The sequence below is a fragment of the Silurus aristotelis genome, assembly GCF_946808225.1.
Source record: "Silurus aristotelis genome assembly, chromosome: 17".
NCBI classification, from domain to species: domain Eukaryota; kingdom Metazoa; phylum Chordata; class Actinopteri; order Siluriformes; family Siluridae; genus Silurus; species Silurus aristotelis.
Window position 1 is genome coordinate 20085779 of NC_139590.1, and position 17500 is coordinate 20103278.

General features: G+C 40.1%; 1 protein-coding gene and 1 long non-coding RNA gene across 5 annotated transcripts in view; one reads left to right on the forward strand and one right to left on the reverse strand.

Annotated features, from left to right (window-relative positions):
- Positions 1-17500, forward strand: part of LOC310739848 — a 125767-nt gene that overhangs the window by 75113 nt on the left and 33154 nt on the right. The gene's annotated exons all lie outside the window — the stretch shown is intronic.
- Positions 1-17500, reverse strand: part of slc2a9l2 (solute carrier family 2 member 9, like 2) — a 96876-nt gene that overhangs the window by 19358 nt on the left and 60018 nt on the right. For all 4 annotated transcript variants that reach the window (XM_083566054.1, XM_083566053.1, XM_083566052.1 and 1 more), the window contains exons 10-11: positions 10907-11008; positions 7452-7527 (exon numbers count right to left, since the gene is read on the reverse strand). In XM_083566054.1, coding sequence (XP_083422180.1) covers positions 7452-7527; positions 10907-11008 — 178 coding nt within the window. The remainder of the gene's footprint in view (positions 1-7451; positions 7528-10906; positions 11009-17500) is intronic.

A 17500-nucleotide genomic window follows, 5' to 3' on the forward strand; every position in this document is an offset into this window, starting at 1 on the left:
ATATTTAAGCATTACCTGTTAGATTAACAAGCAAGTGTGGCTTTTTCTAAACCAGTGGCTGTCCATGACAAATTATAAATTAGCATATACATTCGATGATTTCTTTCATTGGAAAGAACTACAAAACAAGTTTTATTTGGATGCTTAATTAGTCAGGAAGAAGCAAAGCTGCCTGGTTAATAAGTGACCACCTTGTTTCAAAATAGAAACAATACTGGATAAGTGTGTTGTAAGGCCAGTGGGAGAAAATGTCAACAAAAGACAAGGAAAACCAGAGCATCAGTAAAGAGGGCAGTTCTATGTTTTGCTGCAGATAAATCCACTCACATTTGGGACAAGGCATAGTTGTCTCCTGTCAATAGCCAGAGGTGGCAAAAGTACACACATTCATTACTTAAGTAGAAGTACAGTTACTCATGTTTTAAAATACTCGAGTAAAAGTTGAAGTACTGATTAAACTTTTTTACTTAAGTGAAAGTAAACCATCCACAGCCACTCTCAGTGCCGGTCCCAAGCCCGGATAAATTGGGGAGGGTTGCGTTAGGAAGGGCATCCAGCGTAAAACATATGCCAAATCAAACGTGCGGAGGATCCGCTGTGGCGACCCCTAACGGGAGAAGCCGAAAAGAAACTTAACTTTTTTAACTTAAGTGAAAGTAAAGAAGTCTTGGCTCTGACATGTACTTAAGTAAAAAGTAGTTATTACTTCTACCTGTTTTAGCTGTTAACTGGACCTCACATCATATTAATATTAGATAGATAGATAGATAGATAGATTAGATAGATAGATAGATAGATAGATAGATAGATAGATAGATAGATAGATAGATAGATAGATAGATAGATAGATAGATAGATAGATAGATAGATAGATAGATAGATAGATAGATAGATAGTTAGTTAGTTAGTTAGATCTTTATTGTCATTGCATAGTACAGGTACACAGCAACGAAATGCAGTTTGGCATCTACCAGAAGTGCAAAAAGTAGCAATCGTGCAGATAGTGCAGATAAATATGTATCATATGTACAGCATGTGAGTAAATATAAAAGCTATAGCAGTGCAGAGACGTGTGGACATCATTAAGAGCCTTTGCTGTTTCCACACGGACAGTTAATGAGGTGATACCGGAGAAAGTGCACCTCTTCAAGTCAAGAAGCTTTTATATATATATATGTATATATATATATATATATATATATATATATATATATATATATATATATATATATATATATATATATATATATATATGTGTGTATATATATATATATATATATATATATATATATATATATATATATATATATATATATATATATATATATATAAAATCATAGACATTTTACAGATTTGAATGATGTATTGTTTTTATCTGTACGATCAATAAAGACTTGATAAAGATTATGAGGGAAAAACCCACAAAACGTGTTTTTTTATAAAAAATGGTAAAAACAGAAATGCGCGCTGAATTGATAGCGTGTTAATAACATCTAGTGCCGTTTAAAATTATTTGAATTTTGACAGCCAAATATATATATATTAATACAAAACTAATAAAAATGTTGTTACCGAATGAATGTGTCCAGACTGAAGATTCACATATAGAACACAAGCAGAGAAAAGATGATGATGATCAGGAATGTGTCTGTTCTCAGTCATGTTTACATCACTGACTCCCTCTGTCTCATCCAAGTTAACCCCAAACTTCTTACTGCCTTCTGCCTGTACATTCTATTCTTCGTAAAGAGTGAGAGTCAGGACTTTATACACCAGCGGATTGAAAAAGACGCACAGTAACATGAAATCGGTTGTTCGGCTGAAATCTGCGCAGTGAAAAGAAAAATGTGATATTTTAACAAATCAGTTGATTAAAACTAAAGTAACGAGCCCTTTTTGAAAATGTAAGAAGTAAAAAGTACAGATATTTGTGTTCAAATGTAATGAGTAAAAGTAAAAAATCGACTTAAGTACAGTAATTAAGTATTTGTACTTCGTTACTTCCCACCTCTGTCAATAGCCTAACATTACAACTGAATAAGGATAATGCTTACATGACTGAAAGGTTGAGAAAGCCTAGGGGTATCCATGAAGCATATAATTTTCACAGTGTATTCGAAGTAATTTTCTGTACTGTTTATCCTACATAGCGTTGCAGGGAGCCTGGAGTCTATCCCAGGGTACTTGAGGCACCCTTGATGAGATGCCAAACCCACCACAGGGCACAACTGCACATACACACTGAAACTGTGTAGAGGTGGCATTCAGCCTACAATGCATGTCTTTGGACTGTTGTACGCAATGGGAAACTCCTGAAGGCGGGAACCAAACCCGTTTTTTGGTAAATTTCTAATGTCATCCACATTTTTACTCAGTAAGTGTTTGAGTCTTCTGTGACTCAATCACAGTCATTGAACACAACCACTCAACATCAAACACACCCTTTTCTCATCATCATCATCATCATCCCATTCTAGATGTAATGTCTGCTCACCAATCCTCTACCTTTTACTATTATAACCTGCCCCTGGCTATGACAGTCACACATATTCCTTCACATCCTCCATACACTCCGAACTTCCCATTACACATTTGCTCGAACTGACTTTTGAACAGTTATGGAGAGAAATCTTATATTTAAACCATTAAAAATAAAACAGTTAATATACATATGCATTTACACAGTAGAATAAATATATAATGGCATAATAAAATGTTATTAAACTCTGTATTTTAACAGCTTCAAAGCTGCAGTCGATGTGTCCTTGATACCCTCTATAGACTTAATGGTTGCCTGTGTGTGTGTGTGTGTGTGTGTGTGTGTGTGTGTGTGTGTGTGTGTGTGAGTGTGTGTGTGTGTGTGTGTGTGTGTGTGTGTGTGTGAGTGTGTGTGTGTGTGAGTGTGTGTGTGTGTGTGTGTGTGTGTGTGTGTGTGTGTGTGTGTGTGTGTAATCGAATACACTGCTAGTGATGAGTTAATATGATAACAATCAAAAATGTGTCATGGGACTGACAGTCTGTATGGGTATGTATTCGATTACACACACACACACACACACACACACACACACACACACACACACACACACACACACACACACACACACACACACACTCCTGAACATTTATGAGGGCCAGATAGATAGAGGTGTAATTTTCTTTTCTTGTCAGCCCAGTGATGGGGCAGGTACTCTTTACTTGTCAGACATCGTAAAAAAGAGGTGTCATGGACGCCTGTCTCACAGAAGGAGGCATGATTGCGCATGTCTGTCTGGTGAAAGGAGTGTGATATTGAATCCTCACAGAGAAACTTTAAAAAAAGACCGATTTCTCTCATAAAACACCCCCCCCCCCCCAAAAAAAAGAAAAAAAGACATAACAAACACCAGAAAAACGCCAGGGTGCCTTGCACTTGGTGCCGAACTCTCAAAATGAACCGTCTGTGAACGAACTAACCCTTGTACACTGGTTTAACGCGGTGACCTAGCGGTAATCCTTCCTTCTTGTTGTTTTTCTCTTTCTCACGATTTTATCTGTAGCTCGTGCGTAGCGCTGACTCAACATCTGCTCCAGGCATCTTTTCAACAACAGCTGGACACTTACAAGCTCACAAGCTGTTCGGATTCATTAACGTGAGTTCTTGGGCGAGTTAGCTGGAGATGCAGGATCTGCTTGCGGCTGTATGGGCCTTGTTATTAAGAATGATGTGGAGAGGGCGAGTGTGGCTCGTATCCTCGGTGCCCTCTCCTACGCAATGCTCAGGTCATAGGGAGCCAGTGTGGCATTGCAAGAGTTGCTGAGTTGAAAAAACACAATTCTCATGGGCTAGAGCCAGAGCAACAAATGCCGGTCTCCAGGGAACACTCAGCTCATGAGACTAGCAATGATGTGCAAGTATACAATATACAGGACGTGCTGACCTGGGGCATGGGAGGGTGACCATAACTGAGGGAATGAAATGTGCATGGTGGTACATAAAAGATTATTCATATTGGTCATCGTTTGAAAACACAGCTTCCAGCCCCTGTTTGGGCCATTGGGACAATCCTAGTAGCACAGTGGACACCTGTCCCATTTGGATTGTCAGATCTTGCAACAAAAAGTAGAACTCAGATCCTGAAGCTGCCATCTGACAAATCAAAGAGGTCCTGACCTTAGACCTTGTTCTTTTTCATCCAAACCTTTCAGGCTACATTAAGAACAAGGACGGGTGACTTCTATTCCTCCACAGTTCTGTAGTTAAAACCACACACTGCCAAATAGGTCGATGTCAATATCCATTGTGGATCATTGTGTTACTTCAGCGGAAACAGAGGCCTGGCCAATCAATTAGGCCACGGAGGAACTGCCGCGGCGAGAGCCCTGTCCATAGTGGATAGCCAAAATAGATCACTCTACATCAGCAGGTGATATCTGGAATAAGCCCCCAAATGAGAATACAGCACAAGAAAGATGGACAGCCTCTCTCTTAAGTGCATGAATCCTTTTCTTCTTCTTCTTCCAACCCAGTTTGGCAAAAAAGGTGGAAAGAAGGCATGAGCCAAAAGAGACAATATAAATAGTGACATGAATCTATTCTAAATCTATAGCATCAGTATCTTTACTGTTGTTATCTATACACTCCCCAGACACGATCAGCTTTGCGTCCTATTATTACTCACCTTTTCGCCTCAGTGGATAATCTTCCTTGGGTACTATCGACTTCTTAACGACTAGACATTCTTAAGATAATCCCCTTAACTCCTATGCATAGAATGATCTTGCCACATATTCCCGATTCGGAATCGAAACGATTTGACAGACATGAGATCCTTTTCACTGACAATCACGTTGCTGAGATGCTGTACTCGAAAAGCTGCTTAAACAGAAGTACTAATTGAAAGTAGGGATCAAAGATCTTTTTTTTATGTGCAACTAATATGTTTGTGAAGGCAATTTTCGTGCAAAGTTCCATAATAACCCCTTCAGTCTAGTGCCTAATTTAAGGTAATTAGGTTGAAACATGGCCAATTACCTGCAAACAGAAAGCACTGCAAAAGTGCCCACTCACAGGTAACTTGGTCTGCACTCTGGCTTTTTCCATGCACGCTTTATTCAGAGAAGTTCATAAAGGTTGAACAACAGACATTTACTTGTTTGCAGTAGTGCTTTTTAAGGACACTTTTCGTAGCCTGGAAAAAATAACCATTTGTTAATTGCTTTTTAATTCTGAATAAGTTGCTAATATTGGCCTCTACACCTTTAGCCAAGATAATTGGGGGTCCTCCAAAAAGAAGTATGAATGTCCTTGTCATTAAAATACTGCTAATATTTTCAATACATTAAATATTAAGATATAATTAAGAGATACATGCAGGTTTCCTTTGTCTCTGTGCAGCAAACTAATTAATTTAAGGCTATTAATATGAATCAGTCACCTTAGGCAAGAACAGTAGGTTTTAGATGAAATTCATGTAGATCCATGTTCCGCTTTACAAGTTTCTGTTTATATTTGGAGAACAAACGAATCATTATATATGTACACTCAAAAATGTAAACTATTGTTAATTTTTATTTAAGCAACCCACCCTTGTTCACGGTACATAAAGAATGCAAGTAACTTAATTAACGTAAGTTAACTGTTATTTCTACTAAATTTAATACTGTCGGCTTTAATGATCAAGCGCTTGATTGGTCAACTTTACATTGTTGAGTAAAATGCAAAATCCTGTTGCAGGTTTTGCCAATTCAGTTTTAACACTCCCAGCCTATAGAAGAGTGGCCTCAATAAAGCCTCTTGTGAAAAAGGCTAAAACCAGCTGAAGTTAACCAGAAGGAAATATATATAAAGGGGGAGTGGTGGCTCCAGCGGTTAAGGCGCTGGGTTGCTGATCGGAAGGTCTGGGGTTCGAGCCCCGGTATCGCCAGGCTGCCACTCATGGGCCCTTGAGCAAGGCCCTTAACCCTCTATGCTCCGGGGGTCCCTTACGAGGGAAATATCAAGGTCCGTGACGTCGGAGTGGCGTGGGGCCGCCTTTCCGTGGGCTCACCACCTATAGGAGGGACCATAAGGGACGGTGCTGTGAGGATTGGGCAGCAGTCGAAGGCGGGGGCCTGCTTAGACTGCTGCCCCCGCGACACGAATTACGGATAAGCGGGAGAAAATGAATGAATGAAATATATATATTTTAAATATTTAGTCTTAAAGATCAATGTGTAATGTTAAACCCAGATAAAATACAGCTCTTTTAAGCAAGCAGAACAGCAAAACCTGTGGAGTTGTTGAGGCCAAATACAAGCAAATTATTGAGGCTTAAGGCCGCCTGTTCCATCCAGACTGACTCTGAATGCCCAAAAAAACATGGTCCCAACAGGACAAGGAACCAAAATGTGAGCCAAAAACTACAAAGGAACAGCTTAAAAACAAGAAGGTTTGTGTTTGAGTTGTTCCTATAAGGACACAATAACAACTAATCACCAGACTGTGAAGTAAGTGGTTCATTGTTCACCATAAATGACCCATATGGGTTCTTTTTCCTACAAAATTTTGTGAACCCTTGCAGTAGTGATTCGGTAGGTGTAGCATGCAGGTTCTGTGGCTAATGCAGGTTCTAATATAGCAATCTATAAACATTCTAGAGTCTATTTAGCAATGTCACAAATCTAAAAAGAAGAAGAACAGGATTAAAAAACATGGATATCATGGATATTTGGCATCCCACTGGAATTGTTTCCCATGTCCATCCCATTGCATCTTTCCATGGTCATTTTTGAACTAGCGCTACATTTTTGCTACTTCTCTCCCTTGTTTATATCGGTCATCTTGAACACAGATGACTGGGCTTTCCAAACTGCTCAGCGCTCAGCCCACGAAGCATTCTCTCATAAATCCAATTTCCACTTGGTCCCTTTGTGATTTGGATCGCTCTATGAGCAAATGCACAAAACAAAAGTCCAAAAAAAGGGTCTATTATGGAAAATCCTGATGCATGGTTTTAGAAATGCAACTGAAAAGCGATTCTGTTACACATTAGCATTGCGCTTAAAGACAATTTGACAGTCAAAAAGCTAAACCGTTTAGCAGGCAATTTAATACCCCATTTAGCGCAGACCGGGAACTGCCACTGTGTTCAGTTCTCCTTTGCGAATCTTTAAAAAAAAAAAATAGGCCAAATACAAGATTAATAAAACTGTAATTGATATCTGAGGAGGCAGTGTTCCGAAGATGGAACGTTTGCAAATGTTGCATTACTGACCACAACGGGGCCTTTTTAAATGCCTTACTGGATGTGTTCTGAATCACCAGCTCCAAATGAAAACAGAAAAAAACATTTCAATATTTCACATTTTAAGAATTCTGCACAAAAAGTAATTTATGATGTATGTGTGTGTGTGTGTGTGTGTGTGTGTGTGTGTGTGTGTGTGTGTGTGTGTGTGTGTGTGTGTGTGTGTGAGAGAGAGAGAGTGTGTACCTGGGCCAGAGCAGAAAGACGCAATCAGGGCCAATATGGAGATGAAACTCATATATGGCATCCATGAATAACTGTCCTGAAAAGAAAAAAAGAGAGAGAGAGAGAGAGAGAGAGAGAGAGAGAGAGAGAGAGAGAGAGAGAGAGAGAGAGAGAGAGAGAGACAGGGAAGAAATGTCGGTTATATCAGTTGGTTATATATCAACATGGTTTCCATTAACTTAAAATAGAGTAAAAAACTTAAAGTTCAATTGTTTCCATTAAACACGCTCTTGTTCCTTGTGCATTTTGTTGCAATAACGCAACATGACCATGAGCAACCACTAGAAAAATACAAGTAAAATTACTCCTAAAACAGCAGTATGGACTAATCTATTTGAACTGATGCTTTTTTTCCCCAGTCTAAAGTTTAGCACAGACAAAATACAGTGTTTTATAGTCAGTGTGAAATAATAACCCACAAAATAGACCCAAGGTGCAGGCAAAAACTGCAAAGGAATGGGTTAAAAACAAGAACGTTTGTCTGCTGACCCAAATAATGTACGGTACAATGGCCCAAAGCAAAAGAATAGTCTGATTCGAAATGGTCGAAAACATGCAAACCCAAAAATACACACAAAAAGGTAACCCCATACCTACTATGAAGGATTGTGGTGGTATCATCATGTTCCATGGTTACTTTACTTTAGATAAATCTTGTTGCCAAAAATTTATCGGTCTGGTCCTTGTTCCTGGTCCTATTCTTTTGGTTGTTAAACCATATTTTTTAGTTTTTCCCATTGAATAACTAAAAAATATGGTTTAACAACCAAAAGAATAGTGGTGGTACCATCACCACGGGGCGACATCGATGGATCCAATTACAAGCAAATCCTTGAGAAGAAGCAGCCTGTTCTAGAAGCCCAGACTCAACCATAATTGAAAATCTGTGATGGTGATAATTAATCGTGGTCACATTGACCTCGAATACAGTAAAGTCTGCCCTAAAACGGCAATATGGGCGGATCTATCGAACCAATGCTATACCAGTTCACTCTGCTTGAGCGGATTCCACTCCGATCAATTGAAATAATCGGCTTTAATGGAGTCAGGCACAACATTTTCAAGTGGCAGAATGTAGATAAAGAAAGATAAAGGAAATTCAAATCGATATCAATTTCCTTTTGCAATAGTACATGGATTATAGCAACTGTGTGAGGAGTTCGAGAAGCTCTCTTTCTCTCTCTATCTCTATTTCTCTCTCTATTTCTCTATCTCTCTCTCTGCTCTTCATGGTAGCTAAAAATAAATGTATCAGCCCAACAAATCCATCAGTAACTCTCTGGATCTAGCGGCGGTTTATACTCTCTTTCCTCAGAGTCGCGGTTTTCTCGCGATCGCTTGTTTAGATTTAGAATCCGTCTAGAACTACATCGTGGTTTCGGGAGGTCTGAATGATTTCAACTTGCACTCACACGTTGTGCATTTGAGGGTTATAGCCCTCATCTTTCTAAAATGATCACTAGAAGGAATATTTCAGACTCAATTATTCTGAAAGTGTGTCACGGAACCTGGAATTGTACGGAACGTTTAAAGAATTAATGTATCTTTCTAAAAGCTTTAGGATTTGCGGAAATCAATCACTAAAATGCTAAATGGATGTCTAGATAAAAGCCAGGAGAGAGGCAAAGAAAAAAATAAAGATGATGATAAGCAGCAGACCCCTTTACACTCACACTTTTATATACTGTATATATTTAAAATAGATTGTGGACACACAAGCATAAGATTATGTGCTTTTTGAACATCCTATTCCAAATGTAGCCCCTATTTGCTGTTACAAAAAGCTCCACTCTTCTGGAAAGATCTTCCAATAGATTTTATGTTGATTTGTGCTCATTCAGCCAGAAGCGCATTACCAAAGTCATGTACTGTAATGAGGTAAATGAGACGAGGAGAACTGGGGTGCAGTCAGCGTTCCAATTCATCCCAAAGGTATTCAATAAGGTTGAGGTCAGTGCTCTATAGCAGAACACTCAAGATCTTCAAAGCCAACCCATTTAAACCATATTTACACGGAGCCGGCTTTGTGTGCAGGGGCATTCTCGTGCTTGAACAGGTTTGGGTCTCCTTGATTAGGTCAATATTTATACAAAGGTATCAATTTTGCATTAACAATTTGGCGAAGTGGTTGGCAAAGTCAGGCGTCCCAATAAATGTGGTCATATTGCGTGTGTACATATTTGTGTGTGAATTCTTCCTACTCGGATCTTTTGACCTCTACCCAAGATATTTTTAAACCATAGTACACTTGGGTATATTGCTGCAAAAAGTGCACCGTTGGTGGTTCCATCGCTCCGAGCAACAAGGGAAAAAAACGGTAAACAATTTTCTGATCAAATCTCTACGATGGGAACCTGCTGTGTCATCTGTGCAGAGTGAATCCACTTTTTACTGAAGGCTAAAAAATCCAAGGAAGATTTTTGAGGATTTCTGAACTGACAGGCTGTGTTGCAAATTGTCTTCCCCCTCCGATCATCCCCTGCTCCAGTTTATGTTTACTACATTTTGCTAGTTTATACGTTAGCTTGTTTAATATAGTGCTAGTTCATGTGTTAGCTTACTTACTACAATGCTAGTTCATGTGTTAGCTCGTTAACTATGATGCTAATTCACGTGTTAACTTGTTGACTACAATGCTAATTCTGTCTTTTAGCATGTCCACAATCATGTATATTAGCCTGTCTGCTATAATGCTTTGTGTCTGCTACAAAACATTGTAGTGTTTTGCTTGGTTTTTGTTTCAGACTGATTAGACATTGTCAGGTATAACGGTTTTACTATAATGCTAGTTTGCCATTTTACTGAAAACACTAGCGGACTAATATCAATAGAAAGGCATTGATTTGCTCCGATTTGCTGATGCATTGTGCTTTCCACAAATGAGGCTAAACACACAAAATGCTAGCTATTTAAGTTCATTCAGCCATACAACTTATCCATTTATTACTGTCGCTAGGCAAGTGGGCAACACGGACGTCAAAGTAGTGCTTTCTAAGTAGTGACTAAGCTAGCAGATAGCCATACTTTTTTTCCTATGTGTAAAAGCACAGTAATGACTCCACCCCACCCAACCCCACCCCAAATAACACTCCACTATCCACTGGATGTGTTTCAAATAAATGTTAACTATCATAAAGTGCTGCTTTACTAAAAAACTCTAAGGGGTAAACAGTAGAAAAACAATGGAGTGACCTTTTTTGATTCTCCAAAGAACTCATTAAAAGTCAGGATTTGTGTGTCTGTGCGTTGAATGGCAATTCGTCCCTTATATGTACTGTACATGTTTGTGTGTGTGTGTGTGTGTGTGTGTGTGTGTGTGTGTATTTATTATACTAATACACCACAGTCATGAACTCAGTGCAAGACCTCCAATCTGTCACGTTTAACCTCATGTGTTCAGGTGATGACATACTGACCTGGAAGTGCAAGAAGACGGTGAGGAGGCTGTAACACACGGCCATTGCTGCAAAGCCAAAGATCAGGAGCAGTTTGCGTCCAACGCGCTCAATCACCAAACCCTGAGACACACACACACACACACAAACATGTCAATGATGGGATATATGGAGAGACACAGGTAAAAAAGAGACAGCAAGTAAGGCCACTTAACTGATACATATATTAACTGCATTCCCACTCACACACGTACTGAGGCAAGATGTCTAATAATAGCTTGTATGGAGCTGGAGGCGGTGTGTGTGTGTGTGTGTGTGTGTGTGTGTGTGTGTGTGTGTGTGTGTGTGTGTGTGTGTGTGTGTACATAAATAGATTTGCTCAATTCAATTCAGCCGCAGACTTCTGACAGGTCATCTGATCTCTCTTCTGTTTCATCTTTCTTTGTCTATCATTCATTTTTTCATGCATGCTCCCTCTTTGTGTCATCCTCTGTTTTGTAATTTGCTTTCCCGCCCATATGTGCTTCTTCCTCAAACTGTTAGCACAAAGTAGGAGGCACACAATTGTATAGAATAACTTTGAATGAAATTTCCCCTTAATTTGAACTAGGCAACCCAAACCTGTTCCAGCATGTGCACAAATCCAGCTCCAGCATGAAGATATACTTTATGTGGGATGGAATGGAAGAGCTCCTGCTATAGTGTGCCAATTGAGACCTATTAAACATATTTGGGATGAACCCAGCCATTAGGGTTGCACAAGCTAGTGCACTCTTAGTGCCGGTCCCAAGCCCGGATAAATGGGGAGGGTCGAGGGTCGCGTTAGGAAGGGCATCCAGCATAAAAAATGTGCCAAATCAAATATGCGGATCACGAAACAGAATTTCATACCAGATCGGTCGAGGCCTGGGTTACCAACGGCCGTTAGCCAACAGGGTACCGGTGGAAGTTGGGCTACTGTTGGCCGAAGGAGGAGAAGGAGAGGAGGAACACGTCTACAGAGACGGCATGAAAAGGAGAAGTGTAAGAGAGTGGAGGTTCGGGTTGGTACTTTAAATGTGGGTACTATGATGTTTAAAGGGAAAGAGGTAGTTGATATGATGGAGAGGAGAAAGGTAGACATGTTTTGTGTTATGAAGGGAGTAAGGCCTGGAACATTGGACGTGGCTTTAAACTGTTCTATAATGTTGTGGATTGAAAGAGAAATGGTGTAGGGGTGATTCTGGAGGAAGAGTGTAGTGGAGGTGAAGAGAGTTTCTGACAGGGTGATGAACGTAAAGTGGGGAGTTGAAGGGGTGATGATAAATGTCATCAGTGCTTATGCTCCACAAGTCGGCTGTGAGATGGTGGAGAAGAAAAAATTCTGGAGTGAATTAGATGAAGTGGTAGATGGTGTACCTGAATGAATGATTGGTGATTGGGGCAGACTTTAATGGGCATGTAGGTAAAGGGAACAGAGGTGATGAGGAGGTGATGGGTAGGTATGGCCTTAAGGAGAGGAATGTGGAAGGACAGATGGTGGTAGCTTTTACTAAAAGGATGGAAATGGCAGTGGTGAATACGTATTTTAAGAAGAAGGAGGACCATAGGGTGACGTATAAAAGTGGTTCCACAAAATCTAGTGGAACCCTGGGATCTTCCCAGAAGAGTGGAGATTAATCCAGAAGCAAACAGCAACTGAGTGAGAGTGAAAGAAAAAGACTCTGATATGATTTGTCATCCGCCTCTCCAAAATCTTCATCGGAGTGACAGCTAACCCTGGGGGGCTTTTCTTCAGTAACATCCACGAACAGGAAGAGAGAAGTGGACACACAAAGAACACATATGTCTGAGACTGTGGTGTGTAAAAAAAAAACCCAGACTATAGAGAGCACATGTTCCAGTTTTTTTTCCACAGGCTGTGTCCCAGATTGGCAACTATATTTAGCCTTTGCTATTATACTGTATTATAGTATATGATCTGTTTTGGGATGTGGTCTGACCTCGGTTGATCTCAGTTGACCCTGAAGTGAGATGAAAAAGTGGCCGGAAGTCATTTGTTTTTCAACGAGGGAGTTGCAATTTACACAAAACTGGAGCTAAGTGGATGTTGGTGATGCAAAGTGGACTAGGTGACCGACTAAATAAATTGTATTGAATGCTTCTGAAAGAGAGTCATGGTGGAAGCGTCCTTTGTTTTCTGGGTTTCCATAGTTACTAATTAACCAGGATTTAGCACTGATGCCGTATGTGTTATTTTCAAACTGTTTGCATTACGAGAAGGGAAGTGCGCTTCAATTTACAGCTATACAAATGCTATAAATAAATACATAAAACGTTCAAATAAATGTGCAAAAATGTACAATTACGAGGTACCAAATCTTTAAATCCACTAAACTGGACTAATAGTCTCACAATGAGTGCAGACAGATGTTTATGTCCATCATCAGAGACCTTAAACCTCATTGAACCATGGGGTGATGTATGTCTCACAGCATTTCTGAGATTTTTTTAAACCTGAAAGTTGGAGTGGTAGCTAACTGGTCAGGGCATTGAACACCATCCCCTTACTCATGGGAAATGATTATACCAAGATGCATCCCACCAGCCATCACTCCCAAAGAACCATCCCACCATTCCTCCCTCCAAAAGAACCATCCCACCATCCGTTACTCCCAAAGAACCATCCCACCATTCCTCACTACCAAATATACTTCCCACCATTCCTCACTCCCAAAGATACATATCATTATTTCTCACTCCCAAAGATACATCCCACCAGTCCATACTCCCAAAGATACATCCCATCATTCCTCACTCCTAAAGATACATTCCACCAGTCCTCACTTCCAAAGAACCATCCCACCATTCCTCACTCCCAAAGAACCATTCCACCAGTCCTTACTCCCAAAGAACCATCCCACCAGTCCTTACTCCCAAAGAACCATCCCAACATTCCTCACTCCCAAAGTTGCATCTCATTATCCCTCACTCCTGAGGAAGCAATCAACCATCCCTCAATCCTAATGAAGCATCCCACCATCTCTCACTCCTCAAAAACCACCCCATCATTCGTCACTTTCAATGAACCATCCCATGATTCCTCATTTTCAAAGACGCATCAAACCCTCACTTAGTCCTGAAGAAGCATCCCACCATCCCTCACTCATGAAGAAGCATTTAACCATCCCTTATTCTTGAAGAAAACATTCCACCAATCTTTACCCCCAAACAAGCATCAAACCATCCCTAACTCCTGATGAAGCCTCCCACTATCCCTTACTCCTGTAGAAACCATCCAACCATCCTTTACTCCCAAAAAAGCATCTTCCTCCTAAAGAAATCATCCCACCTTCCTAACTCCCAATCAATGGTGGTTATTTCTGAATAGTTGTATAATATTTCCTGGTCAAGTTTTATCTCTTCAAGCTGATTGCATTGCATAATGAGAACTATGAGTTGTAGAACTGACTTTTTAAAAATAAAGTGGTTCTAAATTCACAGTCATCAGATATCAACCATTTTGAAGGGCTTTGTTAGATTCTGGAGGAACAGTGTTTATCACTCCAGTGGAGTTCCAGAGGCCTGGAGGCATGTAGAATTTGTCAGGGTGCTTTAAAGTTGTTCTGGCAGCTCATAGTTTATATATAAGGATCTGGCATAGTTAGTCCAGTGACATGGAGCCTGCAAGCTTAAGATAATTTATGAATAAAGCATGGTGTGTGTGTGTGTGTGTGTGTGTGTGTGTGTGTGTGTGTGTGTGTGTGTGTGTGTGTGTGTGTGTGTTTGTGGTGCGCAATCTCCCTTTCAGTGTTACTGTCATGCTCTGGTGGTCTTTGCTGTCATCCTTCCAAGAAGAGAACCACACATATACAAACACACACATATACATGCGATTCTTGCATTGTTACTTCTTACACACTCTCTGAAGGCTGACTGGCCCATTGTATATCCTAATCTGGCCATACTCAGTGAGTGTGTGTGTCTTTGTTCACTGTCGCTTGGAGTGTAGTTAATTAGTTTTGGGAGATCGTGGTGAATTCGGTTTGTTTGTAGGAGTGCATTTTAGGAGCTGCTTGTTTACACTCGGGGGAAATCAGAGTGACGACGATTACAACGAATCACAGAGCATTGTGGGATACGAGTGTAATGAGAAAGAGCAAGTTTAATGTCTAGCAAACATTAAAATGCAATTACCGTTATTATCCTAGGTCTAAATAGCTGACAGAAGTGGAAACCGTTACATGTTAGTCACAAATCTTTAGCAAGTAGGAATTCGGGAACATTAATAGCTGTCTAGTGTGTATCATAATATAAATGTGTTAGTATCTTAGTAAGACAAACTACAAACTACAAACCAAACTACAAACCAAAAAACTGAGTGACATAACATTAGACCAATGAAATTTCCGAACGAAAACGAAAAAACGCACCTCACCTGTGTTCTGAGCTGCACGGCATCGGGAGAAAAACCTTCCACCGGTGGTGATTTGTATCACCATGCCAAAAGATGCCAAAAGAAAAACTCTCCCGAGAAATAATTGTGAAAGCAAGGAGGAAGACAGTGAACAATGACTTTCTTGGTAGTCTACTGTTTAGATACAAGCCATTGTAACGCGTTAAATCTGGGTCATGGGATAGCTCGCTAACTCCAGTTGCAACAGAAATCATATAAGCAAAGACAGGTTTCCAAAACTCGTGCTTTTTTTTTTTCTTGGCAACAGCTTTCAGGGTTAGTCAAAGAAACTTAGAAATAAGCATCAGAAAATAATAAGGACATATTCCTCGGTCCTGCACACATGCAGTAATACCGGAAAAATGCGGCGGCAGGCTATTCTTAAAATGCCGCTCTGCTCTTAAATGAGCCACAATATTTTTTACTCATTACACCGTGTTACAGACACTGTCTTTCGTTAAAGCCTGTGTAAAGTTCATTAGTTTCAGTGTAGGCTTATTTATGTTCAAAATAAAAATCTTTGTCAAATTCAGTGGGTGCGGCTTATATATGGGTGGCGCTTTATAGTCTGGAAATTACGGTATGTTAATATGTTTTTGGCACTAAGGAATATGGAGTTTGGTGAATGTGGAGTGTTCTAGTATGAATGTTGGCATGAATGTGGCACTTTATAACTACGTGGAGTGTGCTACTATGATTGTGGAGTGTGCTAGTATGAATGTTTGCATGAATGTGGCACTTTATAACAATGTGGAGTGTGCTACTATTATCGTGGACTGTGCTAGTCGGAACAGTAGTATTTTAATATGAGAATGCCACTTTCTAAGAACTCAAGAATGTGGAGTGTGATAGTATGACTGTTAATATGTTAGTATAAATGTGGAGTTCAATTCAATGAATTTTTATTTGTATAGCACTTTTAACAATGAATATTGTCTCAAAGCAGCTTTACACAGATAATGCGTTGATCAAGAATGAATAAGATGGTTCTTTATGTGTAAGTTTGTCCTTGATGAGCAAGCCGGTGGCGACTGGTGGGCGACTGGAGTGTGCTAGTATAAATGTGGCACTTATTAACAATGTTACAACGTGGAGTGCGCCACTATGATTGTGGAGTGTGCTAGTACAACTGTTAGTATGAATTTCAGCATGAAAGTGGCACTTTATAACAATGTGGAGTGTGCTACTATGATTGTAGAGTGTGCTAGTATGAATGCTAGCATGTTGGTATGAATGTGACACAGGAATGTGGAGTTTGCTAGCATGACTGTTAGTATGTTGTGCAGTAGAGTAGAAGAATGGAGCCATGCAGGCAGACAGATGTGTAGACATGCAGTAGACAGATGTGTAGACATGCAGACAGACAGGCATGTAGACAGACAGACGTGTAGACATGCAGGCAGACAGATGTGTAGACTGGCAGGCAGACAGATGTGTAGACTGGCAGGCAGACAGATGTGTAGGCAGGCGGGAAGACAGATGTGTAGACAGGCAGGCAGACAGACGTGTAGACAGCCAGGCAAACAGATGTGTAGACATGCAGGCAAACAAACATGTAGACAATAATTGTCCGCTGATTTATCTGTCTAAAGGTTGTCTACATAACTTTCTATCTTTTATCTGGCTGTCTGTTCTTATGATGTATGTGTCTGTCTGTCTGTCTGTCTGTCTGTCTGTCTGTCTGTCTGTCTGTCGATCTGCATGTCCATCTATCACTCTATGCATTTTTCTGTCTGTCTGTCTGTCTGTCTGTCTGTCTGTCTGTCTGTCTGTCTGTCTGTCTGTATGTCTGTCTGTCTGTCTGTCTGTCCATTTGTTAAACATTCAATCTGCTATTTTGTCTAACATTCCTGACACACAATGCCCTTTTGAGATTCTTTAATTCATTCGTAAACGCCTTCTGTATGCAAGGTCTACCACAGCTCTGTGTGTATATGTGTGTGAGTGTGAGTGTGAGTGTGTGTGTGTGTGTGTGTGTGTGTGTGTGTGTGTGTCTGTAATATATCTTATAAATCTGATCAGACTGATGAGGGATTTGAGGCTAAATGAGCCCCGGCAACTAATTTCACCAACAGTAAACAGCCTAATCCACAGCTTTAAATGGAAAATAAGAACCCCAAACCCACAATTCACTTAAGTATGGCACAGTGAAATATTCCTCTTCACCATACAGGAATATA